This window comes from Kogia breviceps, chromosome 2 (genome assembly GCF_026419965.1).
Source record: "Kogia breviceps isolate mKogBre1 chromosome 2, mKogBre1 haplotype 1, whole genome shotgun sequence".
In the NCBI taxonomy this organism is placed as follows: Eukaryota; Metazoa; Chordata; class Mammalia; order Artiodactyla; family Physeteridae; genus Kogia; species Kogia breviceps.
In genome coordinates, this window is record NC_081311.1 from 163895287 (window position 1) to 163911315 (window position 16029).

Below are 16029 nucleotides of genomic sequence, written 5' to 3' on the forward strand. Positions count from 1 at the left end.
GCATTTATTTATTTATTTTTATAATTTTATTTATTTGTTTTTGGCTGTGTTGGGTCTTCACTGCTGTGCACGGGCTTTCTCTAGTTGTGGCAAGCGGGGGTTGCTCTTTGTTACAGTGCGCGGGCTTCTCATTGCGGTGGCTTCTCTTGTTGCAGAGCACGGGCTCTAGGCATGTGGGCTCAGGAGTTGTGGCTCGCGGGCTCTAGAGCACAGGCTCAGTAGTTGTGGCGCACAGGCTTAGTTGCTCCACAGCATGTGGGATCTTCCTGGACCAGGGATCGAACCCAAGCCCCTGCATTGGCAGGCGGATTCTTAACGACTGTGCCACTAGGGAAGTCCCTAATAAAAGCATTTAAAACTGTATTTCTTCTAACTACTACTTTAACCTTACAAATTCTGATGATGTGTTTTCATTTTAATTCAATTCAAAACACTTTCAGATTTTACCTGTGATTTTCTGTTTGACCTCTGGGTTATCTAGAAGTCATTTCCAAATATTTGAGGATTTTCCAGATATTTTTTTCTTGTTGATTTCTAATTTAATTCTGCTATATTCATAAAATAAACCCTGTATGATTTCAATCCTCTGAAACTGAGACTTGTTTTACGGCTTAGCATATGGCATACCTTAGTAAATGTTCCATGTGCATTTAAAGAGAACACAGTTTGTACAGTTGTTGGGTGTGTTCTATGTCAACAGGTTAAACTGGTTAACAGTGTTCAAATCTTCTATACTTTACTGATTTTCTAGTTATTTCCTCAATTACTGAGAGAGGATTGTTGAAACTGTTAACTCTAAACGTGGCTTTACCTATTTTTCCCTTTAGTTCGTTAGATTCTGCTTCATGAATCTGGAAGCTCCGTTATTAGCTGCACACTCACTTCAGATTCTTTTGCCTTGTTGACAAGATGACTCTTATTATCATGAAATGTCCCTCTTTATCCCTGTAATATCATTTGTCCTAGAATATACACTAAGATAGCCATGCCAGCTTTCATACGATCTGTGTGTGTATGTATATTTTTTCCATTCTTTTACTTTTAATCTATCAGGATCTTGACATTTAAAGTGGCTTTTGCTTTCGAGTATCCAGATTAGTATATAGTTGGGTGGGTCTTGCTTTTTTTATCCAGTCTGACAAGATCTTTCTTTTAATTGGAGTGTTTAATCCATCTACAATTAATGTAATTATTGATATAGTTGCATTGAACTCTTATCACTTTGATATCTGTTTTCTGTTTGTCCCATCTGTCTTTCTGTTCTTTCCTTCTTTCAGAATGAATACAGGCATACCTCATTTTACTGTGCTTCACTTTATCGTACTTCACTGATACTGTATTTTTTACAAATCAAAGGTTTGTGGCAAGTCTGCACTGAGCAATCTATTGGTGCCATTTTCTAACAGTGTTTGCTCACTTTATGTCACATTTTTGGTAATTCTCACAATATTTCAAACTTTTCCATTATTATTGTATTTGTTATGGTGAGCTGTGTGATCCGTGATCTCTAATGTTACTACTACAACTTGATGGAGGCTCAAATGATGGTCAGCATTTTTAAGCAATACTTTAAAATTGAGGTATGTACATTTTTTTAGACATAATGCTGTTGCACACTTAAGACTATGGTATAATATAAACATAAGTTTTATATGGAATGGGAAACCAAAAAATTCATGAGACTTGCTTTATTGCTACATCTGCTTTTTTTTTTTTTTTTTTTTTTTTTTTTGCAGTACGCGGGCCTCTCACTGTTGTGGCGTCTCCCGTTGCGGAGCACAGGCTCCGGATGCACAGGCTTAGCGGCCATGGTTCACGGGCCCAACCGCTCCGCGGCATGTGTAAGCTTCCCAGACCGGAGCACGAACCTGTGTCCCCTGCATCGGCAGGCGGACTCTCAACCACTGCGCCACCAAGGAAGCCCCTGCTTTTTTTTTTTAACATCTTTATTAGAGTATAATTGTTTTACAATGGTATGTTAGTTTCTGCTGTATAACAAAGTGAATCGGCTATATGTATACCTATATCCCCATATCCCCTCCCTCTCGTGTCTTCCTCCCACCCTCCCTATCCCACCCCTCTAGGTGGTCACAAAGCACTGAGCTAATCTCCTTGTGCTATGTAGCTGCTTCCCACTAGCTATGTATTTTACACTTGGTAGTGTATATATGTCAACGCTGCTCTCTCACTTCGTCCCAGCTTACCCTTCCTCCTCCCTGTGTCCTCAAGTCCATTCTCTACGTCTGTACCCTTTATTTCTGTCCTGCCCCAAGGTTCTTCAGAACCTTTTTTTTTTTTTTTTAATTTCCATATATATGTGTTAGCATACAGTATTTGTTTTTCTCTTTCTGACTTACTTCACTCTGTATGACAGACTCCAGGTCCATCCACCTCACTACAAATAACTCAATTTCATTTCTTTTTATGACTGAGTAATATTTCATTGTATATATGTGCCACATCTTCTTTATCCATTCATCTGTCAATGGACACCTAGGTTGCTTCCATGTCCTGGCTATTGTAAACAGAGCTGCAATGAACATTGTGGTACATGACTCTTTTTGAATTATGGTTTTCTTAGGGTATATGCCTGGTAGTGGGATTGCTGGGTCGTATGGTAGTTCTATTTTTAGTTTTTTAAGGAACCTCCACACTGTTCTCCATAGTGGCTGTATCAATTTACATTCCCACCAACAGTGCAAGAGGGTTCCCTTTTCTCCACACCCTCTCCAGCATTTATTGTTTGTAGATTTTTTGATGATGGCCATTCTGACCAGTGTGAGATGATACCTCATTGTAGTTTTGATTTGCATTTCTCTAATGATTAGTGATGATGAGATCCTTTCATGTGTTTGTTGGCAATCTGTACATCTTCTTTGGAGAAATGTCTATTTAGATCTTGTGCCCATTTTTGGATTGGGTTGTTTGTTTTTTTGATATTGAGCTGCATAAGCTGCTTGTATATTTTGGAGATTAATCCTTTGTCAGTTGCTTCGTTTACAAATATCTTCTCCCATTCTGAGGGTTGTCTTTTTGTCTTGTTTATGGTTTCCTTTGCTGTGCAAAAGCTTTTAAGTTTCATTAAGTCCCATTTGTCCATTTTTTAAATTTCCATTTCTCTAGAAAATGGATCAGAAAGGATCTTGCTGTGATTTATGTCAAAGAGTGTTCTTCCTATGTTTCCCTCTAAGAGTTTTATAGTGTCTGGCCTTATATTTAGGTCTTATCTGCTTTATTGCAGCAGTCTGGAACCGAACCCGCAATATCTCTGAGGTATACCTGTATTTCTCCTCCATTTGCTCTTTAGATACATCTGTTTTTTTGTTGTTGTTACTCTAGAAATTACAATATACAGCCTTAACTTATCTACCATGAATTAATATTATACTTCTTACTGCAGTGGAATAATTCTGTTTACTCCTCTTCCCATCCTTTTCACCATTAGTATATATTTTCCTTCTAAATAAATTATAAACCTCATAAGGGATTCATTACTGAAAATAAACTTTTTAACCTTTTAATTTTGAACCAATTAGAGAAAAGTTGGAAAAATAGCACAGAGAGTTCCTATATACCTCTCACCCGGTTTCCTACAATGTTAACATTTAATATAACCATACTACAATTATCAAAATGAAGAAATTAACATTGGTGCAGCAACAGAATTGACTGCAGACCTAATCTAAGTTTCACCAGTTTTCCCACTAATGTACTTTTTCTATTTCAGGGTTCCATCCAGCATCCCACCTTGCATTTATTATTTCTCCTTAGTCTCCTCTAATCTGTGACAGTTCTTCAGTGTTTCCTCATTTTTTATGACCTTGATGCTTTTGAAGAGTACTGGTTAGTTATTTTATAGCATGTCTCTCGATTTCAGTTTGTCTGAAGTTTTCCCATGATTAGAATAAGGTTACGCATTTTTGACAATAATGCCACAGAAACTATGGTGCATCATGTCAGGAGATTCATGATATCAATATGTCTTATTACTGGTAATGTTAATCTTGGTTAAGATGATGTCTACCAGGTTTCTTATTGTGAAGTTCTTTCTCTTTGTAGGTAATAAATATTTTAGAAAAGATACTGTGAAACCATGTGAATAGCCTTTTCCTCCTCAAACTTTCACCTACTAATTTTAGCACCCATGATGAATCTTGTGTGTAGCAATTATTACTGTGCAATTCACCTAATGGGAATTTTTTATTTCCCTCTTTCCTTCTACTAATCACAAAACTGCCAGTTTTTGTTACTCTGACAATGTCTCTATTTTGCCCTCATTTTTGCTAGATATGCAGTTTTAAGTTGAGAGTCCCCTCCCACCCCATCATCCTCCAAAAACCTTTAAGATGCTGCTCTGTTGTTTTGGGCTTTCATTATTTCTGATGGAGACCAGCGATACTTTTTATTGTTTTACCTGTAGGTAAAGAGTCTTTTTTTTCTCTGGCTGCTTTTAAGATTTTCTCTTTACTTTGGTTTTGAACAATTTGACTAGGATAAACTTGGGTGTGACTCTGTGTTTATCCTGCTTGACATTCATTGACCTTCTTGATCTGTCGGTTGAAAACTTTAATCAGAATTGTAAATTTGGGGCCTTTAGTTCTTTGAATATTTTTTCCTCTTATATTTCTCTCTCTTTTTCTTCTGGGGTTCCAGTTATGTATGTGTTAGTCTACTTAGTATTGTCCCACAGATTCCTGAAGCTCTGTCCTTTCCATCCTTTTATCCTCAGTGCTTCATATTTTGGATAGTTTTTAACTGTCCTGTCTTCAAATTCAATGACCTCTTGTTCTGCAGTGTTCAACCTGCTTAAAGCCTATATACTGAATTTTTCATTTCTGTTTTATTGTTTCAGTTCTCAATTTTTCCTTTTTATTCGTTATTTATTTATTTATTTATTTATTTATTTATTTATGGCTGCGTTGGGTCTTCGTTGCTGCACACAGGCTTTTTCTAGTTGTGGCAATCAGGGCTACTCTTCGTTGTGGTGCATGGGCTTCTCATTGCGAAGCACAGGCTCTAGGGGCACGGGCTTCAGTAGTAGTGGCACATGGGCTTAGTTGCTCAGTGGCATGTGGGATCTTCCCTGACCAGGGCTTGAACCCATGTCCCCTGCATTGGCAGGCAGACTCCAAACGATTGTGCCACCAGGGAAGTCCCTGTCCTTTTTCTTTTTTAATAGTTTCCATGTCTCTACTGAGCTCCCTCATCTGTTCCCTTGTTGTTTGCATCTTTTATTCTAAATCCTTAACTTTGATGTTTTTGAGGCTTATATGGAAGCATTGTTAGGGTGGATCCTAGAGTAGCTCTTACTTTAGGGCTAGAGTAGCTCTATTCCTAAATCGTGTCCTTTCTTGGGTCTCAAATGAATGCCCAATATTCAGATAAGTCTTTCTAACTAGCTGGTCAGAACTCCTGTACACCATGTGGGTCTCAAATCTCAATTCAATGCACAATTCCCCATGAGCTGTTTTTGCCAGGACTTGCACAGTGGTATACCAAGGGAGGAAATAACTTATCCTAGTAGGTAGTAGAATTATCCCTGACGCTGTTTAGAATTGCTGGCACAGATGAATTTGAGTCTGTTGTACTGCTGTTTTAAATTTCTCTAGGGACACATATTCCCTCTTATTCCTTACACCTGAAGTAGACATACCCCACCACTTCCTCTTTGGTATGCTATTGCCTTGTAGCCTCTTGCCCTGTGCATATGTAGCACAGCACTCAAAGACTGAAAGATTCAAATTTCTAGAGCTCCCGTCTCTGCCTAGTTCTCTTCTTTCTCCTACCTGACCACAAATCTAGCCATTTCGGTAGTCCCAAATTCCAATCTCTGCCTTCTTCAGCTTAGTGATATCAATTTTCTGTTCTTGACCTCTAAAAATTTACCCCACGGTCTGGAAAATGCTTCCAGGCAGAGAGCCGGGCACTCACGGAGCTCACCTCACATGTTTCCCCTCTTTCAGTGATCACAGTCCTTTACCACTTGGTTGTCCAAGTGGTCCAACACCTGAAAACATGTGCTTCAGATACCTTGGCTAGTTTTATAGTTGTTTACATATGGAAGTAGTCTACTCTAGTACCAGTTATTTAGCCAAAACTAGAAGCAGAAATCCATACAAATGGCTTTAGGAAATGCACTGCACTCCTAATTTATACATAAAGTAAAAAAATTTTTTTTTCCAAAATTCACAAGTAAGATTTCTTGTAAATTGAATTTGAACTTCAAAACCCACCACTGAGTTCAAAATGACAAGAGTCCCACACAAGAAAACCTTTGTGCCACCTTTGCTTCAACTTCCATACAAACAAATAAATAATTTAAAATATGCTGAGTCCCTTTAACCAAAAAAAAAAAAAAAACCAATAGGTTGATCACTATGGATTTGTATGATTATCTCATACCTTATAGAGCTTGAGAATTGTTTTAATGCATTCATGCACAAACTTGGTCTGCTTCTGAAGACTTCCACCATATAGTGCCACCAGTTCTTCATTGAAATTCACACTAAAGAAGTCAAAGTGGTACTTGAAGTCAATGTCTTCTGCTTTTCTAAGTGCAATAGAGCCAATAGAACGAACTGCAGAGGAAAAAGGTGAAGTGCACATTAAACAAAAATCTTTAAAGTTTCATCTATTCTTGCTTCAAAGTCTCTTAACAAATAACTTTATCCCATATTCTGAATACAACCTATTTCAGGGTGACATCCTTAACAACAGCAATTCAGAAAAACAAACCAACTTAGCAATTGTGTGTCTTGTCCTGTAAATTTTTTAAAGTATAACATGAATGGTTCATTCATTCTCTACCTGCTTCCCCTTCAGTAGGGAAAACAATAGCTAAAAGGGAAGGAAGGATTCCTTGAAGAATAAGAAATAGGAATTTTGTCACACTTCAGGATTTTAAGAATGAGAAAATTCCTACAAGAAACGTCTGCTCATTACAGCTCATCACAGTGGTGTAAATACTCATGCATAATTTGTCTCTTTTTCTTACACATGACATCCAATCATTAGTAAATCCTATCATGCTCTACCTTCTAAATATATCCCCAATCAAGGCTTCTCCTCATTTCCACCACCACCTTCCTAATCCAAGCAACATCATCTCTTGCCTGAACTACTGTAACAGCTTCCTAAATGGTCTCTCTGCTTCCACTGTTTTAGGTTTTGATAAAGTAGTCTACATATATACACAACTTTTTTTTTAAGTTGCTGGTCTCTTAGTTTCAAATGCAATTCCCATTTCCTGCATTTGTACTCTCTAGGTTTTGGGTTTAGCAAACAAAGTAGCTGTTTGCCACTCCCTTTTTTTTTAACATATATAACTCACGTACTATACAACTCATTGTATAAAGTGTACAATTCAATGATATTTTGTATAGTCAACCATTTCTGCAATCTAACTTTAGACATTTTTTTTTTTTTTTTGCGGTATGCGGGCCTCTCACTGTTGTGGCCTCTCCCGTTGCGGAGCACAGGCTCCGGACGCGCAGGCCTAGCGGCCATGGCTCACGGGCCTAGTTGCTCCACAGCATGTGGGATCTTCCCGGACCAGGGCACGAACCCGTGTCTCCTGCATCGGCAGGCGGATTCTCAACCACTGCGCCACCAGGGAAGCCCTAACTTTAGACATTTTTTTAATCACCCCAGAAAGAAAACCCTGTACTCATTAGCAGTTACTCCTCATTCCTCTTCTCCTCCTAATTCCTAGAAAGCACTAATATACATATGCGTGCATATATATATATAACTGAATTACTTTGCTGTACAACTGAAACCAACACAACATTGTAAATCAACTATACTTCAATTTTTAAAAAATCTAAGATGATAATAAAAACAGTAAAAGTTATTTTTACTAGATAAAAGAACAAAAACCCAATCTTAAGTGGAAGAAGCCAGACACAGAACAATGCATACTGAGTGATTATATTTATAGTGTGACATTTAAACATAGCCCCAAACAAGTAGACTGTATTAGAGATGCATACTTAGATGCTAAAACTATAAAGAAAGTCAAGAAAATGACTACCTTAGAAGGGAGGGAGTTTTAATCAGGAAGGGGCACACAGGAGGCTTCCAGGGTGCTGGCAACCTTCTACTTCTTGACTTGGGTTTTGGTTCCATGGGTACTCACTTTATAATCATTTTTAACCTAATAGCCATATTCTATGTATTTCTCTGTATATGTGTTATATTTCAAACACAATGATTAAATTAAAAAAGCAGAGTATATCATTTCCTACCCAAACCCTCCAATAGTTTCCCATCACACTTAGATCAAAATTCTAAGTCTCTTCCACAGCTTTTATGACACAGCCTATGGCTACTTTTCCATCCTCATCTCTTTTCACTTTCTCTAGTCTCAGTGGTCTTGAACGCACCAAGCACGTTCCTGTCTCAGGGTCTTCCCCAAATAGTCACATACCTCAGTCCCTTGCTACATTCAAGCCTCCGCTCAAAATGTCATTTCCTCATACTGGCCTTCCCTGGCCACTTCATCTAAACTAACCACCTCCTGACCCTGTTTATCCTTTATCCCTTACTCTGGCTTATTTTTCTTTCTAACTTTTAATATTACTGGCATACTAATATCTAGAATATCTAAAATACTGCCTGGCTCGTGGTAGGTACCCCATAAATATTTGCTAGCTAAATAGATAAACGTGTAAGTAATTACACTAAATGTTGAAATAATTCTATTCTCATTATACAAAAGAATACACCATTGAATAACGACAAAAAAAGAGCAGGTTTTAGCTGAAATTACTTCTAGATTGCCTGACTGTTAGGCCAAAAATAACTGCTATATTTCCATTTGGAATCTGTACACATAACTTCCCTACCCCCACCTTTCTGTGTTTCCCTCAGTATTTCTAGATCTAACTTAAATAGCTCCAAAACAAAGAAACCAGTCTCCTCTCTTGTTCAGCAATAACATAAACCACTGATTTACTTCTCTAATCAATGCTTTAGGTTCTGTTTTCTGTACCCTCCACTTCTAACATAAATCTCTTTCTTCTGCTGATTCCTGAATCCCTATATCATCTATTTATCATTCAACTCCATCTTATCTTCTCCTACTTACTCTTTGCAAAGTGGCTTGCAGCTATTCTTTTTTGTGTACTTCTCACATGTACTTCTCTCAGACAAAATGTCATATATTTGTGTCTCCAGTATACCTAGCGTAATACCTAACACAGAGTACATGTCTGATAAATTCTTCAGTTGAATTTCACAGTTTTCAAAATTTAGTTTTGAGACTTACCTTGCTTATAACTTCCAGCATTACCGGGAAGAAAGAGAACAGGAATACCTGTTAAAGGGAGAACTTTGTGTTCTTCAGCATAGGATCCTTCTCCATAAAGATATAATTCATATGCAGGATAGCGTTTTGCCAGTTTCTTTGGAAGTTCTATTTTCTATAGGAAAAAAAAAAAAGAAACTTCACTTTTATCAGTTTTACTAATACAATTCAGTCTCACCGCACCCAATTCTGAATTTGAAATAGTACAATATAAAAATATTACTGATGATAAAACTACACTTAATGCACAAGTTCTACTTTTAGTTTACACATATGAAGACTCAGTCTTGAATTATGTGAGTTTTAAACCATGTAGTCTTCAAGAAAGCATAAAATGGGATTACTTGAAATTCTAATAAATACAAATTACTCAGAATAGCTACTGGCAAGAGAAAAACACTAGTTTATGTCAGCAAGTTCCATGTTAACGTAATTGAGAATGCATTTAATTTAGTATCAGTTATCAATTATACTTAGAAATGATAAAAGCTTCTCATTGTCAAATGAATTCTTTTTTGCTATTTTAAACTGTTTTGTAATGTCTCTCTCCTTTCGCTCAGGCCTAACTATATACTCCAAGCTGTTACATCATTCAAAGGAAAGTAAGTTTGTTTTATAATGCAGCTTCCTGACCTCTCAACTTAATATGCTTGACCTACAATGTGCTTAACAAATTAATCTGAACCTTACAGCCATGTCTTGGTTGAGACATGTACACTCTTCTCACCATGAACATTCCAGTGAATTAACACCTATTTCAGTTTTCATGGACTTGGTGCATGGTTTATCAGCAAACCTAAAACTACTCTGCAATTCATATTACTGTATACCAAATGAGCCAATAATTCACATAACAGCAAAATACAAATGAAGTCTTATGTCATCCCCAAAAGGTAGGCATCTATAAAAGTGGGAGTAAAGTATAAGCTCTTCTTCTGCTCCTTTTATCCCCCGAAGGGATGGAGACTGTTAAAAATGAAACCAGTTACATTGAACAGTAGATTTTAAGTAGACATCAATAGATTTAATGATCTAGCAGTAATGTACATGTGCTTGGTAAAAATTTTAACTACTGAATGAATTTTGAAAATTGTCACTGTTCTAGAAAGCATAATTCTGATCATTCATGCAAATTCCTGAATATTCCTTTGAGGATAGTACCATAAACAATCTGTGCCAATAACACCATGAAAACATCTTTAGAGATTGTGATCTTTTTGTTTAAGATACTAGCAACTTTATCTCCTCAAATAGTCAAAATACAGAGATATCAACCCCACTATTTGCTTTATATGTGTACATGTACTTCAACTCAGACTAGTCCCAATATTAATTATGCATAGTAAATAATCAAAAATAAAAATGATGTAATATTTTTTTTCTTTAGGTACAAATTAAGCGAAAAGAAAATATGAGAGAAAAAGGGAACAGTTATCTTAACTCCTTTCAATTTAGTACACCATTTGATATAGCAGTACGTGCGTATTAGATCACTATTCTTTTTAGGACAGTAACTAAAAAAGTTTTGAACTACTTGAAAATTAACTCAGAAGAACAGGAACTAGCAAGTATATAGAAAAAGAAATATTTAATTCTCTGGAGACAGAAAAACAAGCAAAAGAATATTACTTGATATATTTCATAATCTACTATTATAAAGGAAAATTTACAGTGAGACAATGTACATTTAAAAATATGAAGGCATATAATATGAAGTAGAAAAAAGTATAAAGGTGGAAAAAAGAGGTAGAACAAAAATAAAAAGTGGGAGTTGTAGGCAATGGCAAAGCTGCATATCCAACAGAATTCAAGTTGGGAGTGAGTGGCAGGAAAAGACAGGAAGGGTATTGACTAGATTGAGGACAGAAAAGATGTAAACATACAAAAAGGATAATGATGAAAAATACAGAAGAAGGTCAAGGGGTTTTAAAAAACCACATTTATAGTAACAGGACTCCAATATATTTTAAATTATTTTATATTGATTATTTTAAATGAGAACCCTCCACCCCCAAAATTAAACAATCTATACTATAGATTATATAGATTATATAATTATATTATATTTATTATATTATATTATATATATTATATAGATTATAGATTATATAAGTCTATACTGCTATCAAGAAATAACCTGTTAAGACATACACCTTATGTGTTTCCTCACTGCATACACAGATGATAAACACTTAAGAGACAGGTCCTTTAAAACCTCACTCTAATTATTCTTACCTACTTCCTTATAATTTATACATGCCACATTTTAAATTTTTTAATATGTTCCAAAATTCAAGATTCAACAGAGTATATACTGAAAAGGCTCTCCTACCCCTGGTTTACTAGCCATCCAGTTCCTTACCCAGAGGGTAACCAAATGTTAGCAGTTTGTGCTTCCAGAAATACTAATATTTTACATATACACAAATTCAGGCAAATTTGTTTTAGGTTATTTCTCCTTTTTACATAAATGATAACATACTATAAATACTACTTATGGAATGTATCCTAGTATTCCCACCTTCACAAATGCTGTTCTTTATTCCTGCAATTTTCTTGTTTCTGCACCTTGTGAACTGTATACACATCCTCCACTGCCCAGTGCACAACCTCTTCTCGATAGCCTTTAACTACCCAAGACGAACACGGCTGCTCTCTTCTGTGAAGAGCCTCGTACACACTCTCTAACAGTGAAATTATAACATTTAACACATTATATTTTACTTATCCATTTCACTCCTGTCTCCCCCATTATATTTTAAAGACATAAATTTAAAGGCACAAGGTGTGATTCATCTCTAATTCCCTCTCACCCATACCCAGGATCTAGAATATATCCACACAGAGAAGTCATTAAATAAATTATATGCTAAATAAACATCACACTTAATAACAAAATATATGAGTCATATTTCCCAATATCAACTTTTCCTTTCAGAGAGCAATTGTCAGGTCACATATCTAAAGAGAGCCAGTTTTCTTATCGAATTCTAGAATTTGCCTAAAACTGTTTGCTGCCAAATACAAGCTCTGCTTTGCTGTCATAATAAGGCAAGAAGCTTTAAAGGATAGTGTGTATTTTGCCTGGTAGGTGTGTGAGATGTTCAATTAACTGAATAAGTGAATCCAGAAAAACTAAAGGTAGAGGATTAATAAAGATACTCAAACAATTTAAAATTCAAAACAATTTTTTCAGAGTTTCAAATTCCTGTCCCACATTTTATTTTTAAAACGGAGAATAAAATTGAGCATGTTTCAACTAACCATTCAAGTGCCTCTAAAATCCCGCTAAAGAATATGCAAACGAGCAGTAAAAAAGAAGAAAAGCATCAAGAAAGAGAAGAAAACCCAACAACCAGGACATCCCATAGGCTGAATACCAACCTGTGAACAATTAGAGCTTACTATAAAATATAATCAAAAGCAATATAAAAAATATGTTTAGAACACTTTTAACAAACCATTGGTTCTTAATTGGCTGACCCCAATTATCCAGAAAGCTCACATTATATTCAAAATGAATCATTTCTGTAGGCAGCTTTTAACTGTATTTGTAAAATAATGCAACCTGGTGTGCACAATATAAAGACTAAGAGTCAAAGACAAATACTGTAATGAATAAACACTTTTTACATAATAAAAATAAAAATTTACTGAAAATGTGTATCAAAAACTCCTGCCACTGTAATATTACTGTGCTAACATATTATTAACAGAAGTGTAAAACCTCAAAACAGCAAAAATAACTAAATAAGACTACCTAACAACACCAAAAAACCCAAAGAGCTCTTCTGCATTAGCTACACTAATTTTCTGTGTCTTTCCAGTCAATTTTATGAGGCACGAAATATATCTGTGAGGTCCATATGCTTTGTTCCCAACACTAAGTGATTCCTACTACTGCAAATATTAAAATAGTTTCAATAATTGTGGGTAATCTAAATATAAATGGAAATTAGTACTGTATTGTTCCAAAATGATTTTATTTTAACCAAACTCTTCAATGCAGTACAAAACTAAAATGACCTACTTCAATCTATTGGGAGTTTCCTAATTATTAAACCATAGAAAAATGAAAGGAGATTATAAGGGCTCTATTTTCAGTTTTTTTAAAAATCTAAACTAAAAGCCCATATATTTAACTATATGTGGCCTCTGATAAGCATAAACCAGCATATTCATTTAGAAATTAAGAGACAACAGTAACATGTTAAAATGTGCTCCTTCAATAGCATCTGGTATCAAATGCTTCCACTTCCTTATAAGCACTGATGCAAAACCAAGGTAAAGATCTCAAAACAAATGAAATCTAAATTCGAATTTTGCCCATGGGAAAGGATGCTGTTCAGCAATTTAAACCTTAAGTAGTTTTAAGATCTAAATAATAGCAGGATAATCAAATAATATGCTCCTTCATAATGACCTGTACACGGAAACAATCAGGATCTGCATCCTTCACCTCAAAGAATAAATCTGCTATGGTTTTAAATGCATTGTATCAATATGTATTATAGTACATATACTTCTAAGGTAAGTAGTTATCATTACAATACATATTCCATAATTAGGAGATGCATTTATAAAGAAAAGAATCATTCGGAAGAAATTTCTTTGGACGGTTGTGCAATTTGTCACCATCTCTTTTTACAGCTGGTCATGAATGAAATTCTAGCGTCTACTATGCTGAACTGATAAAGCAACTGTGACTGAAAATATCCAAAATGGAACGAAAGAGGTGGGGGCGGAGAGAGGAAGAGAAAGAAGGACCGGGTCTCTCTTCAATTGCAAACACAGTTGAGAAAACAAAAATAACACCATGAAACAGATTTTGTATGCAAACTGGTTAAGGGGCGACACGCATCAACACAGGATGCATGCACACGCACCGACCCACGACCTACAAAACAAGAGGGCTCCGCAAAACCTTCACAGGAGAGAACTGCGCTAGTTCCCCATTTATTTACTCATCAGGTTAGCCTTTCAGACGTAAACCCCTGAAGTCTCTAAGGCAACCCTGGGAACTGTGTAGCCGGTACACGCTCTGCAGAAGCTCGGTTCCTTTCTAGAAAAGCGAAAGCTGACGCGCAAACCCCTGGGCGGGAGGGGAAGAATTTCGGCGCGTAGTAAGCAAAGGAGTGCCCGGGGCACCTGTTAAGGCAGGGAGGCGGGGAGGATGGGGTCCGGGTTTGGGGAGAGGGACTGTAGCTGCGTCTCTGGGGATGAGGGGCGTCGGGCCCGGCCCTTCTGATGAGCCTATGTTTGGGATTTGGGACCACGAAGGGACCGGGGAGCAACCTCGAGGGGGGCGGGGAGCATGCTCGGGGAACCATCTATCAAACACTCCACCGTGAAGAGAGGACACAAAGGGCAGGAGAAAGGGGCCGCGGAGTCTTCCGGGGCGAAGCAAGAGGGGACAAGGCTGGGCTAAGGGGGCAGGAAAGGCGCGGGGAGCCGACGCAGGGGAAACACACAGAAGGGCCAGGCTGGAGGGGCCCGAGCCTCGGAGCGCCCAGCGAAGGGAGGGCGGAACCTCACCTGATACTCCGGATACTCAAACATGTAGCTCATACTGCACTTGTTTTCCTCAAAGCCGAAGAAGACGTCCCACAGCCCCAGGGTCGCCATGAAGACCATAAGGGCATAAAACGCCAGGTTCCAGAGATTGACGGAGTGGAGGAACATGGTGCCGCCGCCGCGCCGCCGCGGGACCCGGAGACCCGACTCAGGGAGCCCAAGAACGCCCGGCTGCCCGCCGGGGAGCTAAGCCCAAGCACCGCGCGCCTGCGTGGATGCCTGGCCAGCCCGCTGGCCTGCCAAGCAGTGCGCCTGCGCGTAGCCTCTCGGCGCGCCTGCAGCCAGGCGTCTAGCCTGCAGAGGGGGGAGGCGGCGTTTGCTGTGGGAGCGCGAATGGGAGGACCGAGAAGGGAGAAACCGAAGTGGGCTGGGTTGGAGGGTGAGGGGCGCGAGGAAAAGGAAAAGGAAAAGGAAAAGGAAAAGGAGGAAAGGGGAGGGAAGGGCAATGAGAGGCTGGCTGGAGGGAAAGAAGAAGTGGGGGGCGGGGGGTACTAGCGAGGGATGGGCGGAGTACGGGGTCCTGCAAGAGAGGAATGGGAAGGGCTAGGGGTGGGCGTCGGGGGCGCTAACCTGGAGACAAGGAGGCGATTAATGATGGTGAGCCAACCGGGAGTGGGGGACATCAGAGCCCGGAGACCATCAGCTGTCACGTCGCGAACACCTCTCCTGCGCAGCTTAAAAACCCTAACCGTTCAATTTTGAAACGCCTCAGGCCTCCGCGATTTCGGTTCTCCCAGCGGTGGTGGAGCACATTCACAGCTCTCTGGACCAGTTAGCTTAAACAGGGAACAAATGGCTTTTTCTCCCCCTCTTTGACCGCCGACGCCGGCCCAGTAGGTAACAGCGCTTAAAAGCACGGACTCTTAAAAAACCACCAGCAGGTCGACGAGATTGTGGTCTTGGTATAAGATGAAAGCCTGAATCACAGAAAGCAAAGTTAGTCTTTAACGTTACCAATTTTTTCCATTAACACTGATGCTCCCGATAGGTATCTGCGTGATCAGTTTATTGCTGACTTGCCTTACTCCTCAGAATCTCCTCCACCTCTTTGGAAATTGGTTCCACATTAACAAGTGGAGGCAAATTCGCTCAAGCTTCCACTCAGACTCCCTCAAGTGACTTAATTCATTTAGATGAATTTCGGTTTG

General features: G+C 38.3%; 1 protein-coding gene across 2 annotated transcripts in view; it reads right to left on the reverse strand.

The window, feature by feature from the left end:
• The window catches only part of PGAP1 (post-GPI attachment to proteins inositol deacylase 1), a 68864-nt gene extending 53614 nt beyond the window's left edge, over positions 1–15250 (reverse strand). For both annotated transcript variants that reach the window (XM_067026490.1, XM_059052404.2), the window contains exons 1-3: positions 14843–15250; positions 9269–9422; positions 6403–6578 (exon numbers count right to left, since the gene is read on the reverse strand). In XM_067026490.1, coding sequence (XP_066882591.1) covers positions 6403–6578; positions 9269–9422; positions 14843–14989 — 477 coding nt within the window. In that variant the 5' untranslated portion in view covers positions 14990–15250. The remainder of the gene's footprint in view (positions 1–6402; positions 6579–9268; positions 9423–14842) is intronic.
• Positions 15251–16029: the final 779 nt, after the last annotated feature.